This window comes from Castor canadensis, chromosome 17, assembly GCF_047511655.1.
Source record: "Castor canadensis chromosome 17, mCasCan1.hap1v2, whole genome shotgun sequence".
NCBI classification, from domain to species: domain Eukaryota; kingdom Metazoa; phylum Chordata; class Mammalia; order Rodentia; family Castoridae; genus Castor; species Castor canadensis.
This window is the reverse complement of record NC_133402.1, coordinates 51262449-51286698: the sequence shown is the minus strand read 5'-3', so window position 1 is coordinate 51286698 and position 24250 is coordinate 51262449. Positions and strand designations below refer to the sequence as shown.

The 24250-nt window shown below is 51.8% G+C and overlaps 1 protein-coding gene across 4 annotated transcripts in view; it reads right to left on the bottom strand.

Annotated features, from left to right (window-relative positions):
- Tex264 (testis expressed 264, ER-phagy receptor) overlaps positions 1-23508 on the bottom strand; it is a 30974-nt gene extending 7466 nt beyond the window's left edge. For 2 of the 4 annotated variants that reach the window (XM_020168256.2, XM_074058888.1), the window contains exons 1-4: positions 23370-23508; positions 22400-22466; positions 20241-20532; positions 10500-10721 (exon numbers count right to left, since the gene is read on the bottom strand). In XM_020168256.2, the coding sequence (XP_020023845.2) occupies positions 10500-10721; positions 20241-20498 (480 nt within the window). In that variant the 5' untranslated portion in view covers positions 20499-20532; positions 22400-22466; positions 23370-23508. Of the gene's footprint in view, positions 1-10499; positions 10722-20240; positions 20533-22399; positions 22467-22709; positions 23213-23369 lie in introns of those variants that run through there. The other 2 variants (XM_020168257.2, XM_074058887.1) reach the window with 2 other exon arrangements.
- Between the last annotated feature and the right edge of the window lie 742 nt (positions 23509-24250).

Here is a 24250-nt window from a genome sequence, read left to right as displayed (position 1 = left end):
ACAAGGGGGAATTTGGGATACCACCAACAATGTATGGAGACCTCAGTCATTAGCATGTCTCCCGTCACCATCCCACCTTGCACCGACATCTGCTATCACTCAGGAATCCTAGCAGATGGGAAACTCATCACCTCACAAAAAGCCACCATCTCAGCCACCTTAGGAATACATGAGACACTTGCTTCTCATCTCAAGCTCAGCAAGCATCAGCCCTTTACACTCAGGACTCCCACAAAGGGCTAGACTGGTATGTGAGCCAAGGTTTCCCACCAGGACCTACAATAACTCCTCTAGCACGTGTTTCTGAATTCAAGGAGAAGGAGGAAGGAAGTAAGAGAGAGGACCTGAAGTACCTTATTTTGTGTTTTGCTCTCAGAACATCATCCTGTGCACTAGCTTCAGCTAAGGGTGTGAAGGCGATAGAAGACAGAAGAGGTCAGGTAAAGGCTGGAGGCTGAGGATGGATCTCACTTCCAAGATGCCCATGTTCTGGGTTTGCTTAGAGCTAGGTAGCAAATGCTCAAAAGGAGGTGGCCATGAGTGCAGACAAGGACTGGGTCAAATATCTCCTACATGAGCTCCAGGCCCAGAAAAGGAGGGGTGTTCCTGATCCATCCTAACCCCATCATGGCCTCTTACCTCTTGTCTCACTGGGTTGAGAGGCCTTGGGCTCCCTGTTTACCCTTTGCTGCCCAATCCTACCCATCCCTCCATGCCAAGAGGCCACACAGCCAGCAAGCAGCTGTTGTATGCCACCCAAAGTGGTGGCATTTCCTCACTGGAGGAAGTGATGCATGCTCATTTTTAATTACACAGACACCAATGTGCACCCGCCTGAACACAGCAGTCCCTGTAAGTGGGGGCTCAGACCCTGGAGGCCCCTCAAGCAGCCGGTCTGCATCTCATGTGCAAAGTGCTTGGGGGAGGCACAGCAGGGAGGCTGCAGCTAAAATGTAGCTCATTGTTATTATTCTGCCCAGGAACTTCCATCAACTTCCCTCTTCCTGGCTCCTTCTCATCCCTACCGAGCCTCCCAATGGCCTTTGGCCCAGAACCTAAACCTGTCTGTGGGGTGCTCTGGAGGGGCACCTCAATGGCAGGAGGGAGAGTCTGCTGAAGAGTTAATGAGCACCGTCTCTTCCCCTCAGTAGCAGAAAAGCCCAAAGCTCAGAAAATGAAATGCAAAGGAGACAGACTGTCGGGGAGAGAAGACGGGGAAAGAAGTAGCAGACAGGGCCCCATGCATGATCCCAGAACCTTAGCATAGCTATTAACAAATGGGTAGCTTCCCTGTAGGCCTCAGTTTCCCCAACTATGAAATAAAGGGATTAGAATAGGTGATCTCAAAAAAAAGAATAGAGTCAAGCACCAGTGGCTCACGCCTATAATCCAAGCAACTTGAAAGGTTGAGATCAGGAGAATCACAGCTCAAGGCCAGCCCTGGTAAATAGTTCCCAAGACCCAATCTCTAAAATAACCAGAGCAAAATGGACTGGAGGTGTGGCTCAAGTAGTAGAATACCTGCTTTGCAAACATAAAGCCCTGAGTTCAAACCCCAGTCCCACAAAAAAAAAAAAAAAAGTGGGGAACTGGTAATGAAGAAAGAAACGCCATTATTTAAAGATAAGGCAACCATACACCTGGAAAACCCCAAAAGAACCAATGATGGAACCATAAGCATTAAGTCACAAAGGTAAGAAAATCACGGCCTGTTTTTCTGTATACCAGTCAGCCAATTAGAAAAATACAATGGAAGCAAAAGCTCAAGGCCTTCTTGGGGTCAGGTTTAACCCAGGGCCAGTCTGGGAGACCCCTAAATGGCAAGGGATGACAGGGGATTTAGGCAAGCAGAGCCAGGCCTGGGCAGGAGCTGGGGGAAGACTGCAGAAAAGGGAAGGTGTGAAGGAGCGGGGTGGGAAGGCGAGGTGCTGTGCCTGGCACCCCAGCCTGCTGTGCCTGCTGCTGCTGCTGCCTGAAGACTTTTCATTTTCACCTCAGAGCCGGCAGCTCGCCATACAATTTACACCTCTGCTCATCTCCCTGGCGCTTCCAGGCCCTGGCTTCCTGGGCAGCTCACAGAGGGTCCTCGGCAGCAGACAAGTATTTGGGTAGGCTGGGGCACTAAGGAGCAGAAAAAGGATGATTCCCTCTAAGCAGGCACAGAGACACAGGACCTTATTACACCCTAGTGACCGAGTGGACTAGAAAGCCCCAGCCTGCAGCTATGCCCAGGCTTTCCTTTCCCCAGAGCACAAATGGCCAATATATAACCCCAGCTCAGTCCAACTCTGAGTTGGGACCTCTAGGCTGGGGAACACAGCAGTCAGTGGCCCATGGAGCACTCAGCCAGAGCTCTGGGTGGGTCAGCTCCAGGATTCCTAGAAGGTCACCATCCTCACAGCCTCTAGAGCCTACTCCCTCTCCAAGATTCAGCCACTCTTCACAGTATCTGTGTAGTCAAGGACCTTGAGCCCTGTCCGGCTCACAAGCTAATGACAACATTGCTGATTGATTATCCAGCAGCAGGAAAGCTGCTCAGTGCAGATGGAGTCATGAAACCAAGCACCTGGGAAAGCCAAAACAGTAGGGAAATGCCAGAGGGGAAGGACAAATAGGCAAGTAGGATGTAGAGGAAATGGGGCAGAAGGGAGGCAGGGAGGGAAGAAAGGAGGAGATAGCCCTGAATTTCCCAGTTCCCACTGGCACTCTGACCCCTTCTCCATTCCTCAGAGAAGTCTTTTCTGCTTGAGGCCTTGGGTTTCCTGTCTGCATACTAGACAACTAGCCTCTCCTTAACTGTGGGCTCTGCCACAGGAAGAGATAAAATAAGGGATTCCTCTTTGGGATTCCTCTTCAGAATCCCTTCCCCATCTTGGTCCCAAATCCTAAGATTTCTGGAGAAGAGCAACAGACTTCTTCCTTGGTAAGTTCCATCTGCCTAGGGAAGGCAGCCCCCTCTGGATTATTGGTAGCCCAACCCCACAGCATCATCCAGACAAGCCTCAGCCCCCAGGGTCCTGCAGGGCTGCCAAGCTACAATATCCTAGCTGGTATTTCAAGAGTGGTGGCTCCCACGCCACCCCAGCAAAGGCTGGCTTTGTGCTTTTAGTCCTGTGGGAGGGGAAAAAAGAGGGGTGAAGCAAGAGAACCTGAAAAGTAGATTCTGGTGCCTAGGTCAGCAGAGGGCAGAGGACTGGCCTCCTGTAAGTCCTCCCACCCTTCAATCTCCCAAATTCAGCTTTCTAAGGCGTGCTGGAGAGCCAAGCCCTGGCGTGGTAGGAGGGTCTCCTCTTGGCCTAGGGGTATCTGAAAGTGAAGAGTTACTGCTGCTTTCAGTTAACTTCTGTTTTCTGCATTCAGAGTTGGCTACAGCCTCAGGCTCTTCCTCCCCATCTCCCTGTGCTCAAAAGTACTGCTCTGAAGCCCATCTTGGACGCTATCACTCATCTGCTCATCAGTGATTCCCTCATTCCTGCAGGAGTTGGCTTAATGCCTTGGGCCCAAACTCTTCCTCCTCCTCGGCACTCCAGCCTCACTTGTTCCAGTGCCTCTTCTAGACCTGCCTTTATATCTAGAGAACACTGGCCATCCTTCCAGATTCAGCCCAAATGCCACCACCCCACAAGAGTTGTTTTGCCTTTTCCTGTGACCACCCTTGCCTCTCCCCACATCCCCCAAATGGCTAAGCTGTGGTTGGGTCAGATGGGAAAGAGCTCTGGGGGCTTGTCACTCAACCCTAGGTCCTGGGTTGCTTAGAGGCCAATTAGCAGCTGGCAAGTGACCTGGCCCTGGAGACCCAGTGAGGGAAGTCTGTGAATGGAGTAGCCTAGAGATGTCTGCAGCAGCTGCTTCTTATGCCCACAGCAGTTGTAAGGCCACCCTTAACAAGTGCCTGCTGGGCAGATCGGCAGGTAGACCAGCAACCTCAGTCTCCAACTCTGACTACCAGAGCTGGAGACAATGAAAAAATAAAAATAGAGTGAAAAAACAAAAACAGAACTAGAGACAGAGGGTCCAGTGGGTGCATCCAAGGCCCACCCTGGCACCATCCCAATGTATCCTAAATTCATGACAAGTCCTCAAGTCTTCTGGTCCCAGTTCCATTAATGCAGAGTAGCAAAAGATATGCTGCCATAAGATTGATCTTCTTCCTAGGGGACCCAGTCTGGATTCATCCACTACTTCATCCTTTGGCCTTGGGTAACGTCCTCTCTTTAAGGCCTCTGTCTCACCATTTGCAGATGCTAGCTTTGATTAGGACACTAGCTGGTCCCCATACCCAGACAATGCCACACAAAGGAGGACTCTGTAAATAACTGCTGAATTAGAGACCAAACTGAGGTGCCAAGAGGGCCTCCCCAAACTTATTTTTCACCATTTGGGGGCACTGGTCTTGTGCATACTAAGCACATGCTCTATCATTGAGCTCCACCCCCCAACCCAGCCTCCCTTATTAAAATAAAGCTTGGAACCCTCCCATGTTAGCTGGGCCAAGGTGGTAGGTAGGGAGAGGGAGATCACCATAGATTTCAAATTCCCCACAGGACTCCCTCACCTGGGTTTCTATTGCCAGGGCCCCATTTTTCTTCACTGGTATTTTGGCCCCAGCATGGACTCAGATTCACCCACTGACTCCCTCAGAGTCCATGAGGCAGGTGAAGAGGAAACACAGGGTTCTGAGCCCAGTGGGCAGAACCTAGATTCTGACCAGGCTGTTGTGAGCTTCCTTCCAACCTACAACTCACTGGGATGACTCACTTCCACAGGCATCCTTCTGGGGCCCCTGTTTCTTAGTTCCCAGCTGGCTGCCCCATGATACTGCTGTCACCATCCCACCCACTTGAAAGTTCAGTCGCCTCCATCCCAGAGAGATTCCCCAACCAGCAGCTCCCCAAGACTCCCCTCAGGTCTAGCTTCCAATCACAGTGATGTTCTTCTAGAAACAACTGCCTCTTCTTGAAGCAATACCTCCATTCTGCCAATGCACTTCAACCTGCATGAGGATGAGCCTGGTGTCTCCCAGCTCCACTCACACCAAAGCTACCACAGCATTCTCAGGATCTAGAACAGGTATGCAGCTGGCAGGGGTGAAGGCCCAGTAGTACACCTCAATTAGTACAGAGGGTTTCAAATCAGTTCAGCCTCAGAAGCCCTCTTCCAACAAAAACCCAAGTATCATCTGGATTGGCGATTCTTAGGCAGAGCTAATCCAGCTGATTGCAGATGAGGGTCTGAGTAGAGCCCCCACCCAAGGTTGCCAGCCACAGGACACCTCAGCACAGCCCCTAGGCTCCCATCCCAGAGCGAGAAGTATGGTCTGGAGTCCCTGTCCTCCTTTAAGCCCCTGGTAGGATAATCCCAGTCAATCCAGCTTAACCCAGAACTAGGCCACCAAGGTTCCAATCCTCACAGGCACACCACATCCCTCTGGCAACTCCTATAGCAACACTTCGCTCCAATTCTATGGAGAAAGTGCCAAATCTGACCTCCAGAACCTTCCTGCCATCAGCCACTATGTGAACAATGTCCCGTCTTCCTAAACTTGGGAGAAGATGCTCAAGCCATTTTCCAAGGACCTTCCACTAAGAACTCTCAGAATTCAGAGATCCTGTAGAAAGGGGTTTTTGGAAAAGATTCTGGACATTGTTTGGAAGGGAGTCAGGCAAGGTGGGGGGTGGTTAGGCCAGTCTAGCTATTTTCTCAATGACCCCTATCCATTGCTACAGTCATGAGCCAAGTTCTACACTAGGTACTTTTCACACACAATCCCACACATTGTGGGACCCCTAGTTCCTTCATTCAGTTCTGATCGCTCCTTGTGCCTGAAGCCTTCCCCGGATACTTATTGAAACTGGCTGTATCATGAGGTGACTTGGGGACCTTTACCCATTGTTCTGGGCTCACATCTGCCCCCACCCCCCACCTTGCAATTTTAAGGAAGCCCAGTTCCCTATTCAGCTTCAAGAAGATATCCCCTTCCTGGGACTCAGGGAGTGGTCTCCTCTTGTTCTGGAGGCCACCCTTTGCACCACCACAGAGGAGCAGCATGACCAACCTGGGGCATCTTCTACATATGGAGATGGTTGACACAATACCCAGGGACCCCTCAAACAGATTGTCCCAGAGTACTCAGCCTATGGAGAAAAACGCCTCCATTTGCCAGGCTGACAAGGTAAGGTTGGCCACAGAACCAGAGATTGTCACACAGATCACAAAACTAAGATCTAGCCATCCTTTCCAGAGAAGTCTCACAAATATATTTCACAATGACCCCACAGGCGCCCTGCTATCTCAGGAGACCAATCCTACCCAAGGCTCAGGGACATCTGCAACTGCCAGGACAGCCGCTGCTATCCACCTCCCCAGCCCAAAGCTCTCTGAGACCCATTCATCCCCACCTCTCACCCCAGCCTCTGGGGAAGCAGGTGAGCCTGCCAAGCCCTGTCTCTCCCTACCTCCTGGCAGTAGGACTCTAACCTCCCTCACCCTTCCTGAAACAGAATGCTGATGGCTACTGTCATTCCATTTGAAGAACCTTCACGGCAGGTCCAGATCCAGAAAGGGGGTGTGTGTGTGTGTGTGTGTGTGTGTGTGTGTGTGTGTGTGTGTGTTGTGTGTGTGTGTGTGTGTGTGTGTGACATGCACAGCTGGCAGGTCCAGATCCAGAAAGGGTGTGTGTGTGTGTGTGTGTGTGTGTGTGTGTGTGTTGTGTGTGTGTGTGTGTGTGTGTGTGTGACATGCACAGCTGGCAGGTCCAGATCCAGAAAGGGTGTGTGTGTGTGTGTGTGTGTGTGTGGTGTGTGTGTGTGTGTGTGTGTGTGTGTGTGCTGTGTGTGTGTTGTGTGTGTGTGTGTGTGTGTGTGTGTGTGACATGCACAGCTGGCAGGTCCAGATCCAGAAAGGGTGTGTGTGTGTGTGTGTGGTGTGTGTGTGTGTGTGTGTGTGCTGTGTGTGTGTTGTGTGTGTGTGTGTGTGTGTGTGTGACATGCACAGCTGGCAGGTCCAGATCCAGAAAGGGTGTGTGTGTGTGTGGTGTGTGTATGTGTGTGTGTGTGTGTGTGTGTGTGACATGCACAGCTGGCAGGTCCAGATCCAGAAAGGGGGTGTGTGTGTGTTGTGTGTGTGTGTGTTGTGTGTGTGTGACATGCACAGCTGGCAGGTCCAGATCCAGAAAGGGTGTGTGTGTGTGTGTGTGTGTGTGTTGTGTGTGTGTTGTGTGTGTGTTGTGTGTGTGTGTCTGACATGCACAGCTGGCTAGCTGTCAAGGCTGAGAGAGTCAGAGGCACCTAGAGTCTCATTAGTAGCCTCCTTTCTCTGACCAGAGGGCAGTGGGGAAGAAGGGAGGGGTGGGAAATGGCCTTACATGGTTCTTGCTGTCTTCTGGGATGATAGGCAAAGGGCCACCATGTCAACTGTAGGTTATAACTACCAAACAGAGCCAGCTTCTTCCTCATCTCGCCCTCAGCTTAGTCAGGCTACAGGGTCAGGGCAGACTAAACACAGGGGCAGGGGTTATCCCCCACCCTGCCATGGAAACAAGCTGAGGACCTTGAGTTGTGCCTCCTCTGCAGGCAGTCTGGCCTCTCTTACACTCTCCCAGCTGGTGGTCACACCCACAGAAGCTGGCCTCCCACACATCTCTGGGAGAAACCCCTTTTCTCCCCCATACCCCTGGCTTCCTGTCCCAACCCCCACCCCAGGAGAAAGGAGCCCAGAGCACAGCTGACAGGCTCCTACAAGAGGGGGAGTAAGGAGGAAGGGCTTTCATCAAAGAGGTGACGTCAAAACTAGGCAACTTGTGAAGCTGTCAGGGGCCAGGAAATTTGGACAAAGGTGTCTAAAAATAAATCCCTGAAGCCAGGAAAAAGCTTTGTCGGCTGAGTCGCTTGCCACCACACCACACGCCATGCACCCTGTTCTGAGGTCTTGAACCCATGAAGTCTCTTCCCAGGAATGCTCCTCCAAGATTAGCCCTTGAGGTTAGAGGATGGCAGAGACAGGATCAACGCACCTGCTCTCCCTTTAAATGAAATGAGCAAGGACCTCCCTGAGCTGGAATGCTGAATGGGCCTAGAGCACTGATGACTCCCACACACACCCTCACTGCCTGCCCATATCCCTACCTCTAGTCCAACCCCAACTCTGGCAACCACATCCTCCTCTGGGCTGCCATCCTCCAGCTCACAAAGGAAATTCACCTCTACCCTCCCCTGGCCTCTGCCCTACCAGAACAACAGCCATCCTGTCTCCAGCAATTTCTACCCCTGCTTCTTCAACCCTAGTCTTGACCCTCAAGGCCATAGCTGGTGACCCAGGCCTTGTTTATTCATTTTCCCAGTCCTGATACCAGACTCTTGCACCACTTTACCCTGGACCTGTCTGGGATCCCATTTCCATCAACACCTTATCCCTGTCCCCAGGCTGTTTCTGGAGAACGAAGTTGCAAGGCTCCTCTCAGTCTACCAAGTTCCCATTCTTGCTGCCTCTCTTGTTCCCTGACCCTAGCCACACTGGCCATGCCCTCTGAACAGCCCTTGCTGCCAGGCTGTTCACTGCCCACCTGGCTCCACAAAGACTAGGAAGCACAGGACAGCCTCCCAGGTCAAATGTTGTCACAGGCTGATGTCCTTCAAAATATCCTCTGGTCAAAGCCTCACTGAACGCCAAACTCTACACACATCACTGCCACCCAGCTGTCTCCACACTCCCACCCAGATATCTCTCAGGTGGTTCCACTGACACAGCACACAGAGCTGATTTCCCCCCAAACTCAGATTCCCATAATTCAGTGAAAAACCACCAGGTAATCATTCACCTATCCAGACCAAAGAGAGGCAGAGCCCACTGTGACACCCCCACTTCCTCATTCTTCAACAAACAACCCGCCCCATCCACCAGTTCTACCCCGACAAATCTCCATGCTGGTGTGCATGTCTGTGGCCACTGGCCCAGCTCAAGCTGCTATGTTCACACTGGGATTCACAATGACCTCCTAAGTACACCCACCTGCCCCTGATCCATGATATAGTCCCACCCTGCCCAGGGATGGGACAGCTTGTCATATATAGACATGGCTCTGACTAAATACTGCAGAGACTCCCTACCACATTGATTGAGGCTTTTTGGGGGGAGGACTATACAGGGGTTTGAACTCAGGGCCTCATGCTAGCTAAGCAGGTGCTCTACCTCTTGAGCCACTCTGCCAGACTGTTTTTGTGTTAGGTATTTTTGTGAACTACTTGCCTAGGCTGACCTCAAACCACAATCCTCCTGATCTCTGCCTCCACAGTAGCTAGGATTACAGGTATGAGCCACTGGGACCTGGCTTGATTCTTTTTTTTTTTTTTTTTTTTTTGGTGCTCTAGGCAAGCACATTATCACTGAACGATACCTCTGGACCCCCAATGCTTTTTTTGAGACATGGTCTCTCTCTATGCAGGACAGAATGGCTTCAAACTTGCAATTCTTCTGCCTCAGCCTCCACAGTAGCTGGGATCATAGGTATGAGCCATTGTACTCCATCCCATCCCCCCAGTGCATTTAGATGAAACCTGTGCTCCTCATCCTACTCTACTTACAACATTCTTACCTCCTCTCCAAAGCCTAGGAGGACTCTGCCTTGAGGCAACTACCTCTGAGAAGCTGTCCCTGATCACTTTATCCTAGTGAGTCTCCTGACTTTCTTAGGTAGCATGTATGTATCTCATTTTTGACTGACATTTATTACCTATCTTCATTACCCACTGGAAATGCCTCTTTCCTGCACCAGCATTTCACATCATGACATGCAGAGCATCCAGCACATAAATACTCAATAAACACAAGTTGAATGAATAAACAATCGCTTCCAAGCCCAAACTCAGGTCATTACACTAGCACCCAAGATTGTAAACTGTTTAGAGGAGAAGAGAAGGACAACAGGGCAACTTTTTAAGATTTCTATAGACATAGAGATACCCCTATCAAACCTCTTGGTGCCTGGCTTTTCTCTTTCCTCTAGGCAGGCTGGGTTGTTGGTATGACTTCCTCTAGGGTCAGGAAGTGGAGATGCCTGCCATTGCTGCCCCAGTCCCACTCAGGGAGCAAATGTCTGGCCCAATCATAGGCAGGACCAGGTAACACATGAGAACTGGGGGTCTGCCCAGCTACTAAGAGCCTCAGGGCCATGCTTGGCAGCCTTCAGCAGAACAGGGACAAGGCAGACTGTCAACCTGTTTAAGCCCGGAGTGCAGGATGAGCACTGGTCAAAGCCAGAGCTAAACTGGCCAGGTTTCTGAATAAGCTCTTGGAAGATGCTCTGGCCCTGACATGGTCTAAAGCATCTGAAAGAGATGCTAACAGCCTCTGCCAATCTTTCTAGCTCCCTCGGCACCTGCTCCATGAGGTCCCCAGAGTGCTGCTCTCTCCAAATCACTTCTTCCTCCCATCCTGGGCATTCCTCCTGGTTCCCACCCCAGGGGCCTGGCTAACCCCCCACACATACCAGGCCTATGCCTCACCTTGATGTAGGTGTCCAAGGCAGGATGAACTCGTTGGATAGCCAGCCAGATGGACAGGGTTGTGGTGTAAGGAAAGGTGGCTGTCACAACATGGCTGGGTGCTGGGAAGGAGAATATCTTGAAGCCAAATTTCTGGTAGAGGTGGATGAGTTCAGGACAGGGTGACTCCTCTCCTTCACTCAGGATGCTGCCCACTGCACAGCGACACTTCTCAGGGGCCACCTGTAGAAGCAGAGCAGAGGTCAAAGTTGGACAAAAGAGGGAGGCCCTCAGGCCATCTGTCCTCTGCATCTAGGCCAGCTCAGGCCTGGAGAACCACCTATTCTGATAGGCCACACTGTCCCAGATACCAGGATGGAGCTGACCATTTTCTTGCTGAAACTTTCCATGGCCCCCACCTGTACATCCTACTGCAGGACTCTCACCCATCACTCCATTTATTCCTTCCATAAACATGCCATGCCCCATGCTAGAGACCTAAGGGTTATGGTGAGAGAAGAGACTTGATGTCTGTCCTCCAGAAGCCCAGGAGAGGGAAGCATAGAGAAGACCTCTAAACTGTCACACTCCAATGGCCCGTCAACATACTCCTGAGGGGACCCTCCCATCTGACCTGTCAGCCCCCAACACCCAGGGCCTTTGGCAGGACTACAGACCAGCTGATCTTAAAGTCTGGATCCAGCATAGCCCAATTAGTTTGTTTCCCCCTATCTCTTGAAGGAGCAAGCCTGACTGGTAGGGAAATTGTGGCAGGCAAGGGAGCAGAACTGAGGAGTGGGGACAAGGAAAAGAGCCCATAGCTCTCTTTCCTGGTCCCACCCCATGAAAGCAAGAGTGCTTTCATGCACACATGGAATAAAGATCTGAGTGGGGATCTGGCATCTGGTTGTGGAAACAATTGGTCAGAACCTGAGATGACACTGGTTAGAAAATAAAAGTCTGAGAGGTAATCTCCTCCCAGGTCAACCACCATTATCAGCACCCCTAGACCTTTTCTCCAACCCTTGCCACATCCTGGGACCTGTCCTTTCCCAAGTCCCTTCCTGGATAAGCCAAAGACTGCTGATTCCATCCAAGTTTTTCAGTGTTTTAGAGAGTCCCTATCCTTCCTCGTTTGGCTCCCAGACGCTCCAGCCAGACAAGGTTCTTATGTGAGCCTCCAACCCTTCCTAGGACTAACCAGGCATATAGACTAGCACTCATTTCTGGCATCAGGTAGCCCCAGTTTGTCTCACCTCCTTCTACCTGTTTCCCATGTCTACTCTCCTGCCATCTAAGTCTACACCAGCAATTGCACACCCAGGAGTAGGTATTTCTGAATCCAGGACACTTAACACAGATCTTGTGCTCTCAGGCCTATTGACCCCTAAATTTAAACTGATCATTCCCTCCGCCTCCACCTATTTCCCTCCTTAGCTCTCCCTCCCAGCACTATGGAGTCATCATTACCCATTTGCCTCTGTCCTCCTATAACAACCCTTCATAAGCCCTGTCAGCAACCTCGTGAGCCTTTCTCAGCCCTGTTTTGCCTCCTCTACTCTGGCAGCCCAGCCCTGCCTTAGAATCACACTTTGACTGAGACTTAGGTACCTAATCCAGGCTCTGACCTTCAAGAAGACCCTAAGGGTCACTCAGCAGTCTGTGGCTCTGGTCCTCTTGCTGTCCCATTGGATCCTATGGCATAAAGTCTAGCTCAGAGCTTCAGTGGCAGGCAGTATGTGCAATGGTCAGAACCACAGCTGGAGAGAGGCTGGCCAGGTTCTGACGCATGAATTGTGAGCTCCTGACCAAGTCCCTTGGCTTCTTAGAGTGCCCATTCCTTGATATGTATTTAGACATGTCATATTAAATGGTAAACAAGAGCTTATCCAGGGCCCAGTACTCCCAAAGTGCTCCATAACTACTGTTGGTTAGTAGCTATGATACAGTCCCAGCAACTGTCCCTTGGCCTAGAATGTCCATCTACCCTACCCTCTGAATATGCAGCTCCTCCCCACCCACCCTTCCCCTCTTGGGAAGCCTTTCAGGGTAGCTTGGTGATAGTCCCTCCTCTCCCAGTACCCCTCTCCCTGATATTTTGCAGTAAACTCTCTTTCCCATACCGAGTCCACTAGCGGCACAGTCCCCTCTCTTGGCCTAAAGCCTCTCCCATTCCATCCTGAGCACAGAAGACTGCTGCAGTATCACCTCTTGTCTCTAGATGGTGCATCTGCACCACTCGCACCCCAAGAACTGCAAATGTCCAGATGGGCAGAGGTTCTCCCAGGCCTCCTGCTAACAGGCCAAGGAAAAGAGCCTGTCACAAAGCCTATCTGCATGTTATTGACCCTAGCTACCTATGCTGAACAACAACAAAAATCCATCCAATATAGACAAAAAGGAGAAATTGGTAGAAGGCCACTTGGTCTTTCCTCTCCATCCCCTGCCTGCCTGGGTTTGGGTCCCTGGGTCTTTTCTGGGATCACTTCAGCAGCCCTCATGGAACTCCCAGCCCAACACCTTCTTTAGTCAAAAGGCACTAGAACACATGAACCTCTCAATGGCTCTCAGTTCACCTCTGATGAAACTAAACTCCTGAGTCCAGTATGCAAGGTGGGTGTGGCCCAACCGACACTACCCCAGTCTGTCCGCACACTCACCTCACACTCTTTCTGCAGCTCTAGGCCCCAGCAGGGGCAGGGGCCCAGACAGGCAGGCACCCACTGAGTATCTACATGGCAGAAGGAGAGACATATCCAGGTTTTGGCCCAGACCGCCTTGCCAACCTCCTCTCCCACCACAGCCCCGCACATACCCACATGGAACTATTTGCAGCCAAACATGCCACATTTTCCTATGCTGCCTACTTCTGTATAAGCTGCTTCCTCTGTCTGAAATGTCCCTCTTCACCCTATTCCAAAGTTCCTTCTGCCTGGGAAACTCCTGTCCACCCTGCAAAACTCAGTTCAACCTACTCACTGAAAGCCTTTTGTTGCTCCCCACCAAGTTGCCCCTCCTCTCTGAATCCAAATACCCACCTAGGAACAGGTCTTATGCTAAACTGTAATGAAGCCTTCTCGTCTCTTCCCGTAACTCCAGGCGTCAAGGCAGAAAGGATCCTTCCCACACAGAAAGTTCTTTGGGTATGTCAGTGATGATGTATGTACACAAACACACACACAAGTCCTGTACTGCCATCAAACCTCCTCTCCTCCATCTAGAGAAAGAGTTTCTGCCAGGGGAAGGAGGTGGCTAATGTGACAGGGGTCCTGGGATCCTGGTGGTATGTAGGTCTCAGGGGCACTCTTCAACCTCAAATCTATAAGCAAGGACATTTCTTGCCCCCTCCCCTGTCCTGGCCAGTGGTTAGAGGGCAGACTAGGAGGTCCCTAAGCAAGCCCCCCACCTGCTAAGCAGCCTTGTCAGATCTGAGAAGCAGCTGAACTAGGTACCAGCAAGAAGAAGATAGGATAGCCAGGGAGTGGCAAGGCTGGTCCAGTAGGAGAAGAAAGAGTCTCTGCTCTCCTAGGAAAGCCCAGGACTACCTCCAGGAGAATGGTTTTACTAAGGTTGTCAAGGGCCTAAAAGTACCAGTATCCACATAGCAAGAGACTCCATCCACTTTGGTTCAATGCAACATCTTAATTTGTACCTAACCCTAAGAAAAAGAACTGGGTCTCCCACTTGTCTGCACCTTTTCCTACCCATATCAGCCAATTCTCTGGATACCTGTTACTAGAACAAGAGTTGGACCAGAAGTACACCAGCCAGGGGCCACAAAAGGGAAACAGGGCAGTGGTCATACCCACCATCACATTGGGTAAAGGAAAACTCACCCAGGACCTGCCCTGAAAACAAGAATACCAGGAAAGAGACAGAGGCCTGCTAAACCCCAGGGCATCTCCTTCAGGCTGTGCAGCTTCCTGAGTCCCAGCATTGTGAGAAGAGGGCAGTCTGCTTGGAACCTGAAGCTTCCAGGTATGAGATGTTCCTGAGGCTGGTCCCACTGCTCCTTCCAGAGAGACCCTGACAAATCTGTGATGTGAGACCACAGTAAAGAGCACCACCTTGGGGACCTTGCCTGGCCAAGACCTAGTAACAGAACAAGACTGTTATCTTCCAGAATCCAAGAAAGAGAAGTGATGTCAGCTGGCCCAAACCAAACCTAACCAATGGGTTCGGTAGTAATGGCCAGCCCCAGGCCCACAATCTGCATAGCCAAGAGGGACAGCTGCACCAAAGGGCTGCCCTGATCTCTCCTATGCCAGCCCACCCAACCCAGAGCTGCCAAGGCAGGGGAGCAGTAGAGGCAGAGTCCTGAACCCACCTGGTACTCCCAAGGGAACAGAGCAGCAGCACCTGCCCACTATAGAGGTTGGACACTGGATCTCATTTACCCTCATGGGTGCTGCAGGTCCACACACCAAGCCTCAGGTGACGAACTTCCCTGAACTGGTGGTGCGCAAAGGCACACTGGGGCAGGCAACAGTCAGGACATAGGCTGATGCAGATAGGCAGGCCAGAGGACAGGACTGGAGGGAAGGGAGGAGTCAGCAGGGTACCAACCCTCAAAGGGGTCTGGCGCTTTCTCAGAGATTCCATCTAGAATTCTTCTCTCCCCCATCCCCAGAAGCATACTCCTAACAATGGCTGTGTAGGAGTGGTGACAAAGCCTCACCACTTGCCTCAATTGCAGCCTTCCATGTGTCAGTGCTGTTATTAACCCTGTTCCTGAGGCCCAGGAAACCAAGCTACTCAGCAAAGGTCAAACAGCAAGGCAGTGTTCAGAGTCAGGATTTGAAGCCAAGCAGACCACCTCTAGAATTGCAACACCTAGCCCATGGCCATTTGGGAGTTTAAGAATTCAGCCCTGGCTAGGAACAGACTGCATAATGGCCTTTCCCTGCACAGAGCCTCCTCACACAGCAACCTGCAGGAGGTGGGCTGGGCTCCTAAAAGTATAAAAGCCCAGTTGTATGAGGCTCTCAAGAGGCAGGGCTGATGTCAAGTGTTCTATGCACCCATTAGGGGCCAAGAATTGGGCTTAGTGTCATTATTTAGTCCTCACAAAAATAAAAACCATCCCAGGGACTGCAGCTCAGTGGTAGACTATGTGCTTAGCATGTCAAGGCCCAGAGTTCAATTCCCAGCAACAAAACAAAACAAAACCTGAGGAAGAGAGTTTTTAATTCCCATTGGACAGATCAGGAGACAAACTCAGAGAAGCCAAGTGACTCACCCAGAGTCACATGCTGGTAAGTAGTTGGAGCCTTGATTCACAGCCTCAATTCAAATCCAAAAGAGTGAATCCAAAGCCTTCACATCACCTCACCTCCCTTCCAAGGGCTGCTCTAGTGGGCAAAGAGGGGCTCACCTTTACAGATCTGTCCCATACTTAACCTGCTGCAGAGGAAAAATCTGGGCTCTACCTGACAGAAAATACTCATGTGGTAATTGGGGTAGGGGACAGCCTGAACCCTTAGGAAAATCAGCCCAGACCATATTCCCATTGTTCTTGTTGAGAAGGTCAATCCTGGGAAATCGTACTCCTCCTTCCCTTCCTAGGCTCCATCTGACCTAAGTGCTTCCAAGAAGGCCAGGGGAAGCCACATGCCCAGGCACACTGAGTGGTGAGGAGGAGGGTGGCACAATCCTAAATCAGAACTCTCACCAGATTCATGTCCTTCAGACTTGGCAGCCCCAGGCCTTGATTCTCAGTGGACTAAGAGGAATAGGGGTCAAGGCAGGGTAGTTTTCAAAAGGCAGAACCCAAAATGCCACATTTCCTCACCCACTCCATGCCTAGGGCAGGTATGCCCTGCTAGGTGGTGGATATGAGCAACAGATTCAGGCCCACCTGGGCCAGATAAATATAACTGGCTGCCATACCCTCTTGCTTCAGTCAGGCTCTCACAAGGGCAGACAAGGTTACTTAAGCCCCAAACAGCAGCGGAGGTGATGGCAGCAGAGGGTGGGGCAAGTGGTGACAGACAGGACAAACCCATGTCATGGTAGGTCATAGTGGGCATGGGTGAGAGCAGCCAGCCACCACAGCCAGCCCACAGGCCAGAGCTGGCCAGGATCCAGTGAGATAACAGGTCCTCCAGTACTTTACTTCCCCTCTAACACTTAAGGCTCACAGAGTGACCAGGCCCAGGAGGGGAGGCTAAAGACAATTTCCAAACCCCCAGCATCTCCCTAAAAGCAGGGCTAAGAAAAGAGCAGTTTTCCAACTATGACCCTTTCCTACCTATGCAAAAGCAGCGCGCACAAGTGTGGGTGGAGGGGTGGGGCAGATCTGTGACTGATATCTACCTACATCCCCTTCCTTCAGGAACCTTAAAGAGGAAATGGCCCAGGTGCCGGTGGCTCATGTCTATAATCCTAGCTACTCAGGAGGCAGAGATTGGAGGATCACAGTTCAAAGCTAGACCAGGCAGTTAGTGCGGGTCTTGAAAATACCCAACACAAAAAAGGGCTGCTGGAGTGGCTCAGGGTGTAGGGCCTGATTTCAAACTGCAGTACCGCAAAAAAAAAAGAGGAAATGGGCCCTTGACACGAGAGGGAGATCTGTGATCTACTGCCAAGGCCTGTCCATTTCCTGACACATGCTCCCCTCTCCCCACCCTCAGCCTTGCCAAGGCCTTCAGGGATAGGGAATGGAATTCTTCCTCCCATCTCACAGAAACCATCTGCTTGGACCTTGCGGCCTCCTCCCATACAGGACTCTAGGACTAATAGCTCAAGCAGCATTTGATGTGAAAGGGTTCACAGCAACTGCCACTGTCTTGACTTGGACATATCCTTTCTTCTGACACTTCCTGGACCCAAACCAAAGTAGGGCTTTGCCAGGTCTTTCTCAGGGAATAGTCTCCCCACTGCCCACCTCAGGCCAAGAAGGGATGTAGCTGGGGAACTGTCAGTCTACACCTCATCAGGGAAGGCAGCATACAAAGCCAGATGGACCTCTAACCTGGTTATTCACTGGGCCCACTCACAGAGCTTGTAACAGTCTGAACTCCTGTTGTGCTACGCTGGGAAGAGTGGAGATGAGAAACACAAAAAGTCAGCCTTGGTTGGGTGTGTGGCTCAAATGGTAGAGGGCCTGCTTAGCAAGTACAAAGCCTTGAGTTCAAACCCCAGTACTACCAAAACAGTGTGTGTGTGGTGGGGGGTGGTCAGATGGATACAGAAGCAGCCTAGGGAGCAGTAAGCATGGGTTCTCAGCCTTCCTCAGGACTGAGATGGGACCTCCCCTTCAACCTCCTGACACCCCCACACTCAGAGGTCCTGAGAGCTGGACAGTGCCCCAATGCCCAGCACAAAGGTTGGCACAAATCCAGTGCTCAAATATTTACTGAATGAAAACTCCTGTTCTCTGCACCTCAGTCTCTGCCTCTGCCAATATCAGAGTGTAGAGTAGGAGGCCTGAGGTCCTTCCAGACAAGGTGGTCATAAGCCCCTGAATCCTTCAGTTCTCGATCAAGCAGAGTAGATACTGTCCAGCTCCAGAGTAGGTGGGGAACCAAGTATCCCAGAGCCATCCCAAGTGCCAGGGTAAAGCCAACTCTGAATGTGGACATAGGTACCTTCTGGAGTGACCCAAGACTGGGAAGGGTGGGATCAGAGGGGTCACCTTAACCTGTTTATGCTCTATGCTGGCCAGATATTCACAGCTAGGTTAAGGGTCTGGGCCCAGGTCAGGGTGTTCAGCCTGACCCCTCAGCATATACTAATGAGCGTTTTTCTGTCCTTTTCTTTGTAAACATTTCTTGAAGACAGGTGCTGTGATGAATGCCTCACCTACATCACTTAAGTGAACCCTTATCAGGCTATAACTATAAAGCAAGTATTTTACCACGACTGTGAGAGGATGAAATACAAACTTGGAAAGGCTATGTGATATGTGCAAACTCACACAGCAAACAGTGATAAGAGAATCAGAACCCAGAACTGCCTGCCTGAAGACCATGCTCTCAGTCAATAGCTCCCTGGAGCAGCACCCAAGTCACACTATACCCAGCCAACCATGGACACCCAAGACCCATCCAATCCCTGGGAAAGCTGCAGGTGGGCTGCCTGGAAGCAGTGGCCAGACCAGGGGGAGAGTAACCCTTGCCAAAGTTCTTCTGTCTCATTTTTCCTTGGCCCAGACTCCAGCAGTGACCCCAGGATTCCTGCTGCCTTGGCCTTTTCCCATCCTGGAATTAGACCCTTCAACCCAAGAGGCAATGTGCTACTTCCCATCCCATTTGGGTCCCAGTGCTTTTCGACTTTACTTAATGTCATCTCCCAGCCACGCATTCACAAAACCTCAGACAATGTCTACTCATCCTTCAACCAGCCCACGTCACCTCTCACATGGGCCCAATCCAATCTCTTCAGTGGCCTCCCTGCTCCATCTCCTTCCTTCTTCCACCTGCCCTCCAGTTAGCCTCCTTAAACAAAAGTGTTACCACACCCATTTTCACAACCTACTGTACCTCTCCTCCGCGTGGCCCATGGAACCTTTCCACCTCTTTCTCTACCTGCCAGATGTCCATTTGGCCACACTTCTTCATCCCCTGTCCTGGGCCTTTGTTCTTATAGTTTTCTTAGCTAAATGGCCATTCATGGCAGAGCCAAATTCTACTCAAGGGAGAAGGCCCAGATGAAATCCTCCTCTTCTCTGAGCCTCCCCAGCAGACTTGAGGCATGCTACCTAAATGCTCAGTTCTAACTTCTGTAGACATTGAGCCCAGTGTCTTGTTAGAAAATAATTTGTGTGAGGTTGACTTGCCAACCACGCCGCTTTCTGACGGCATGGCCAGGTTTGATTCATCTCCAGAGTACAGGTATAGCGCAGGACTAGGCACATAGAAGGAATCAGCACTTCAACTGAATGCCCCAGTGAGAGGCCTGGTCGGCAGACAGTGGGGAGGCTGTAGGCCTTGTCCACTTAATCTCTCCAGGCAAGGAAATCAAGGCTAAGGATTTCAAGTTCCTGGTTTGGCAGGGCTTGAAGAGCCCTTGGCAGAGATGCCAGTCCATCCAGCTGTGGGCAGCAACACCCCATAGCCTGGCAGGAGGCTACATTGGCAAGACCTGACTCACTGTAGGCTATAGTACAGCCAGATGCTCACAGGGTGCCAGTGATGCTGGATTAGCCTTGACCCCAGCATCCCGGACATTCTGAGCAGCGCATCTGGCTCCACTTGGCTCTCTCCCAACCAGGCAACTTGAGGTCTACAGAAATGCCATTATCACTGATGTCAGAAGGCATCAGAATGGCTAGAGAGGTGGGATTTCAAGCCCACAGGCTACCCTCTCAGTCCTGAAGGGTGGCCTACCACCACAGCAGGAGAGCTGAGGGCAGGAAAGCAGAGAAACAAGATGTAACCCTAGAGAGTAGGAAGAATCCAAATGGTATGGCCTTAGACCACTAGCACCAAATGGAGTTGAGGGAGAGACGAACAGCAAGAGGATATACACCAAGGTACCAAGGTCCAGGAAGAAGCTAGGGACTCACAGTGATATGGTCTACTGCACTCAAAAATCCATACTAGACATGAGCAAAGAGAAATAGATGTGGGCAACCAGAAAGGCAGGTAATGGATACCTGAAGCAGTAGTCCAGGAAGGGACTTTAAACTCAAAGAGGAGGTAGTCTGCAAGACCGGATCAATGACTTTCCCATCCTTACCTCAGAAACCCAAACTTCCCTCTCCCACCAAGCCCTGACCCACATCCATTCATAGGGTTCTACCCCATAGAGGTTCCTTACCATGTGAGGGTTGTCATAGTAGACAGCAATGGAGTGGAGCTTGGGAGAGATGCTGCAGCTCTCGGTGAAAAGCGGCCCAGTGTCACCATAGGGTCCCACGTGGAACTTGTAGGCCACAGTGATGTTACGGATGGGAGGTGAACCAGCACTCACTGCCACCCCAGCCAGCAGCCCTGAGTACCCGACAAAGGCCAGCAGCGTCAGCAGAAGTAGCAGAGTCAGGCCCCCAATCAGGCCCAGTAGTAGTAGGTCCGACATGGCTCTGGGCCCCCCAGACAGCACCCCAAGGCAGCTGCAAAGGAGACAGAAGGGAGAGGAGGCTGGCAGCCTTCTCTGACAATACCTGCCTGCCTGCCAGCCAGTTCTGGCCCAGTCTCAGCCCTGACTTGGGTGTTCTGACCCAGGAGAGGGAGGAGCCAGAGGGTGTTTACACTCAGAGTGACCTAGAAGGGAGCTACAAAGGATGACTGAAGCCACAAGCTTCTTTATTTCTTAATCACTAGTCGCTGAAGCTCTCAGAGCAGCTCTGCCAGGCAGCTGGCAGCCCTGGTCACACTTGGGGAAACTGAGTCATAGAGGGGCAGATGAATGAGTCAGCCAAGGACATACTCTTGGTCCTGATCAGTCTCCCCCAAGATGGGCCAGATACCACCAGCCTGCCTTGCCCCCACATTACCTCTCCCTCCCTAAATGAGCCACACCGCCAGCCCAGCCTTCCCAAGCCTCATGCACTACCAACAGCAGGAGGACAGACAAGTGTCAGGATCCACATATTTATTAACAACTAGGAAAACCATGAGGAACAAAATCCTAGGGGGAAAATGTACCATAGGAAGAGAATTTCACAGGAAACTCCTAGGTACATTTGGCTTGCAGAGACCTTGCTTTCCAGCAGCTCATCCATCCAGAACCAGAGGAGAGACCAGAGCAAAACAGCCTGAGCAGTCAGAACAAAGTCCAGCCCTAAGCTTCCCAGACATAAACCTCCAATGCTAACAAGCTTCGTTCCACTTTCACAAAGCACAGAAAGTTAGAAACAGTTAAGAAGAGGGAAGAAGGTGTGGTGGCTCACAACTGTAATCCCAGCTATTTAAGGCAGAGATCAGGTGGATCAAGGTTCGAGGTCAGCCAAGTTGATCTCAACAAACAAGCTGGGAGTAGTAGTGTGTGTCTGTGGTCCAGCTATAAGGAGGCCAAAAGTAGGAGGATCAGGGTCTGAGCTCCAAGTAAAAAACCATGAGACCCTATGTGAAAAATAAGCAAAACAAAAACAAAAAAATGTCTGGGGGCATGGCTCAAGTGGTAGAGCTCCTCCTGCTTAGTAAGCAAGAAGTCAACTTCAAACTCTAGTACTGACAAAAAAAAAAAGTAAAAGACTGCTAGAGTGGAAACACAAAAGAGTGGGGAGTAGCAGTTACTCATAAGAGGTACAGAAGTTATATACTAACAAGCCCAAGATCAAGGAGCAGCCACTGAGTGAACCACTCTAGGCAGACTGTCTAGGTCTCCACAAAGCTTGAATACCCTCTTACAGAGTGCTTCACCCAAGTAGACTGGGGAGGGAGGGGGATATGGCAGCACAGAGAGGACTGCTTAAAGAGGAAGAGGGAACATGTAACAGGTTTTAGAGCTGAAAACACAATGCTTCAGTCCTACGGAAAACTTAACTTTACGGAATTATTTCTTCCCTGTGAGTTCAGGCCAAGTTGGAGTCAATGAGCACACAGTGTTTGCCTCAAAAAAAGACCAAGTAATTTTCTAAATTCTGGGCTGTTTTTGAGGTGTTTCCCACTGGCCTCACCCACCTGTGCTCCTGCCTGTTGGTTTGTCTTTTTTCATGCATTTTCTGTCCTATTCATCCTGCCAGCAGTTAGTGTCATCCCTCTTTTCTTTTGATGATCATGAGGTGGAAACTGTCAGCATCTGGGCCACCACTTGCCCCAGGAGTGACAAGCCCTTATTCTGACCAGCCCTCTCAGCTGCACACTTCCTGTTTCAAGAGAATTAAGTTCCCACCTTTCTCTTCTTCCCACCTCCCTCAGAAAGGGGATAAAATGCTCCTGTACGCCCCAGAGCTTGGTCAGCACAGGAAGGCGGAGAGGCAACATAAAATTCCCCCATATGAAAAGAGAAAAGGAGACAGGGCTGGAGAGGCTCACCTGAAAAATCAGGCTCACTTTTAGCAACTCATGGCATCCAGTGCAGCAAGGGCCAAGCGCTCCAGTGCTGGGGACAGAAAGGAACAGTCACTCCAGCCCAGGAAATAACCAGTGAGCAGGGTCCTGACTAAGCCCTTTCCAGAGAAAAGGGGCTCTACAGGCACCCCCTCCGGCCCCATCCTCAGATCCTTTGGGAAAAGAGGGGCCGAACCCAGCCTCACAAAGTCAGGGATTTTCACTAGGGCCCTGCTTATGTCCCTCTTCCCGGAGGGATCCAGCCATCACATTTGGCGCTGAAACTGCCGCTGACCTTGGGCAGACTCTGCCCTCTCTCTAGCCTCAGTTTTTCCGCAGGTCCGAAGCCCTGGACAGACGCCTCCCAGGTGCCGGCGAGCGTCCGGCGCCGGCTTCCTGAAGTTGTTCGCGTGCGTTGCTGCGGAGGACCCGGCCCTTAAAGGGCCCTGCGCTGGCAAAACTTGGGCTCTAGCTCCGAGCTGGAGCACCGCGGGTCCAAGGCCCCGCAAGGAGGATGGGCTCCCCTTCTTATCTCGGCTTCCAGCCGGTTTGCTGGAAGCCTCTCCTATTTGTCCAGCCCCTGTCTCTTTGCCGAGGGCCTCTCCGAGTCTCACACACCTCAGCAACTTAGGGGACGCTAAAGTTTGCGGCCAGAGCGGCCAAGCGAGGCCTGGCCAACAGGGCGGAGTTAAAAAGATGTCTCTCGCCTGTTTTCCCCCAACCCCACCGCCCCGGGGCGTGCACCGCACCCACGGCAGTGGTCGGCAAAGGGGAGCCCACGGTCTTATTCAGGCCCTCGGACACGGGGCGAGATAATATGCAAAGGGCGGCCCAGGCCGCGAGGCCACGGGAGCCACGGAAGGGTCGCGGGAGCACTGAGGTTGTGCCGGCGCAGCGGGGGGTGTTCCAGACCCGCGCACTGGCGGGAACGCCTCTCCTCAAGTCCGACCCTCACCTCAACAGCCGCCCCGCGGACGCCGACCCGCGCAGGCGGTTAGGGGCTCGGTGGAGCAGCCTGCGCGCGCCCGCTGTTCACGCTTGCTCCGCCCCCTCTCGCGGCGGGCCGAGGCCGTGGCCGTGGGCGCGTGCGCTCGGGACCCGGAGGGCTGAGGCCTGCCCCGCCCCGTCCCCATGGCTACGTGCGCGCGCCAATCCCTAGGACCTGGCTGGGGCGGAGCCCTCCCCGCCTCCAGGAAACCACTAGGCTGCTGAAGGTGACAGAGCAACACCCCAGTGGGTATCTGGGTTGGCGGGAGCACTACAGCCATGGCCTGGCCAAAGGTGCGGGGGAAGACGGCCCGGTGGCCTGCAATAGAGCGCTAGGCTGGAGTCCGGGAAAACCAACTGAAGAGGAGCGTTTGTACAGGTTAGAAAGGCATGGCACGGCAATGTCAGCCTCTAGTATTTGTACCACACTTACCCCTACCGCTCTCTCACTGAGGCTTCGTGACAGGCCTGGGAACCACGCAAGACAGAGCCCCTTGCTCCCGTTTTGCAAGTGAGGTAGTCTAGGCTCAGGGAAGCAGCTGGGGAATCCAGCCTCTGGACAGCAAAACATCTGCTTCTGCCTTCACTCTCCCACTCACCTTCCTTTGAGGACAGAAGTGATCAGAAACAAACCAAAGCCTCATGCTCCAGAAGTTCACGTTCCAGGGGAATGCCTCTTTCTAGGCTACTCCTTCAGTGCCCTAGAAATGGGGGGAGGGGTGGGAGGAGCCTTTCTGGTTTACCATAACCTAAGTAACTCCTAAGGCAAGTGTAAGCTTGATGAGTTCAATCCTCAGCTTAGTTCAGTCCTCAGTTTCTGAGGACCACAAAACACTCTGCTAGGGGTTC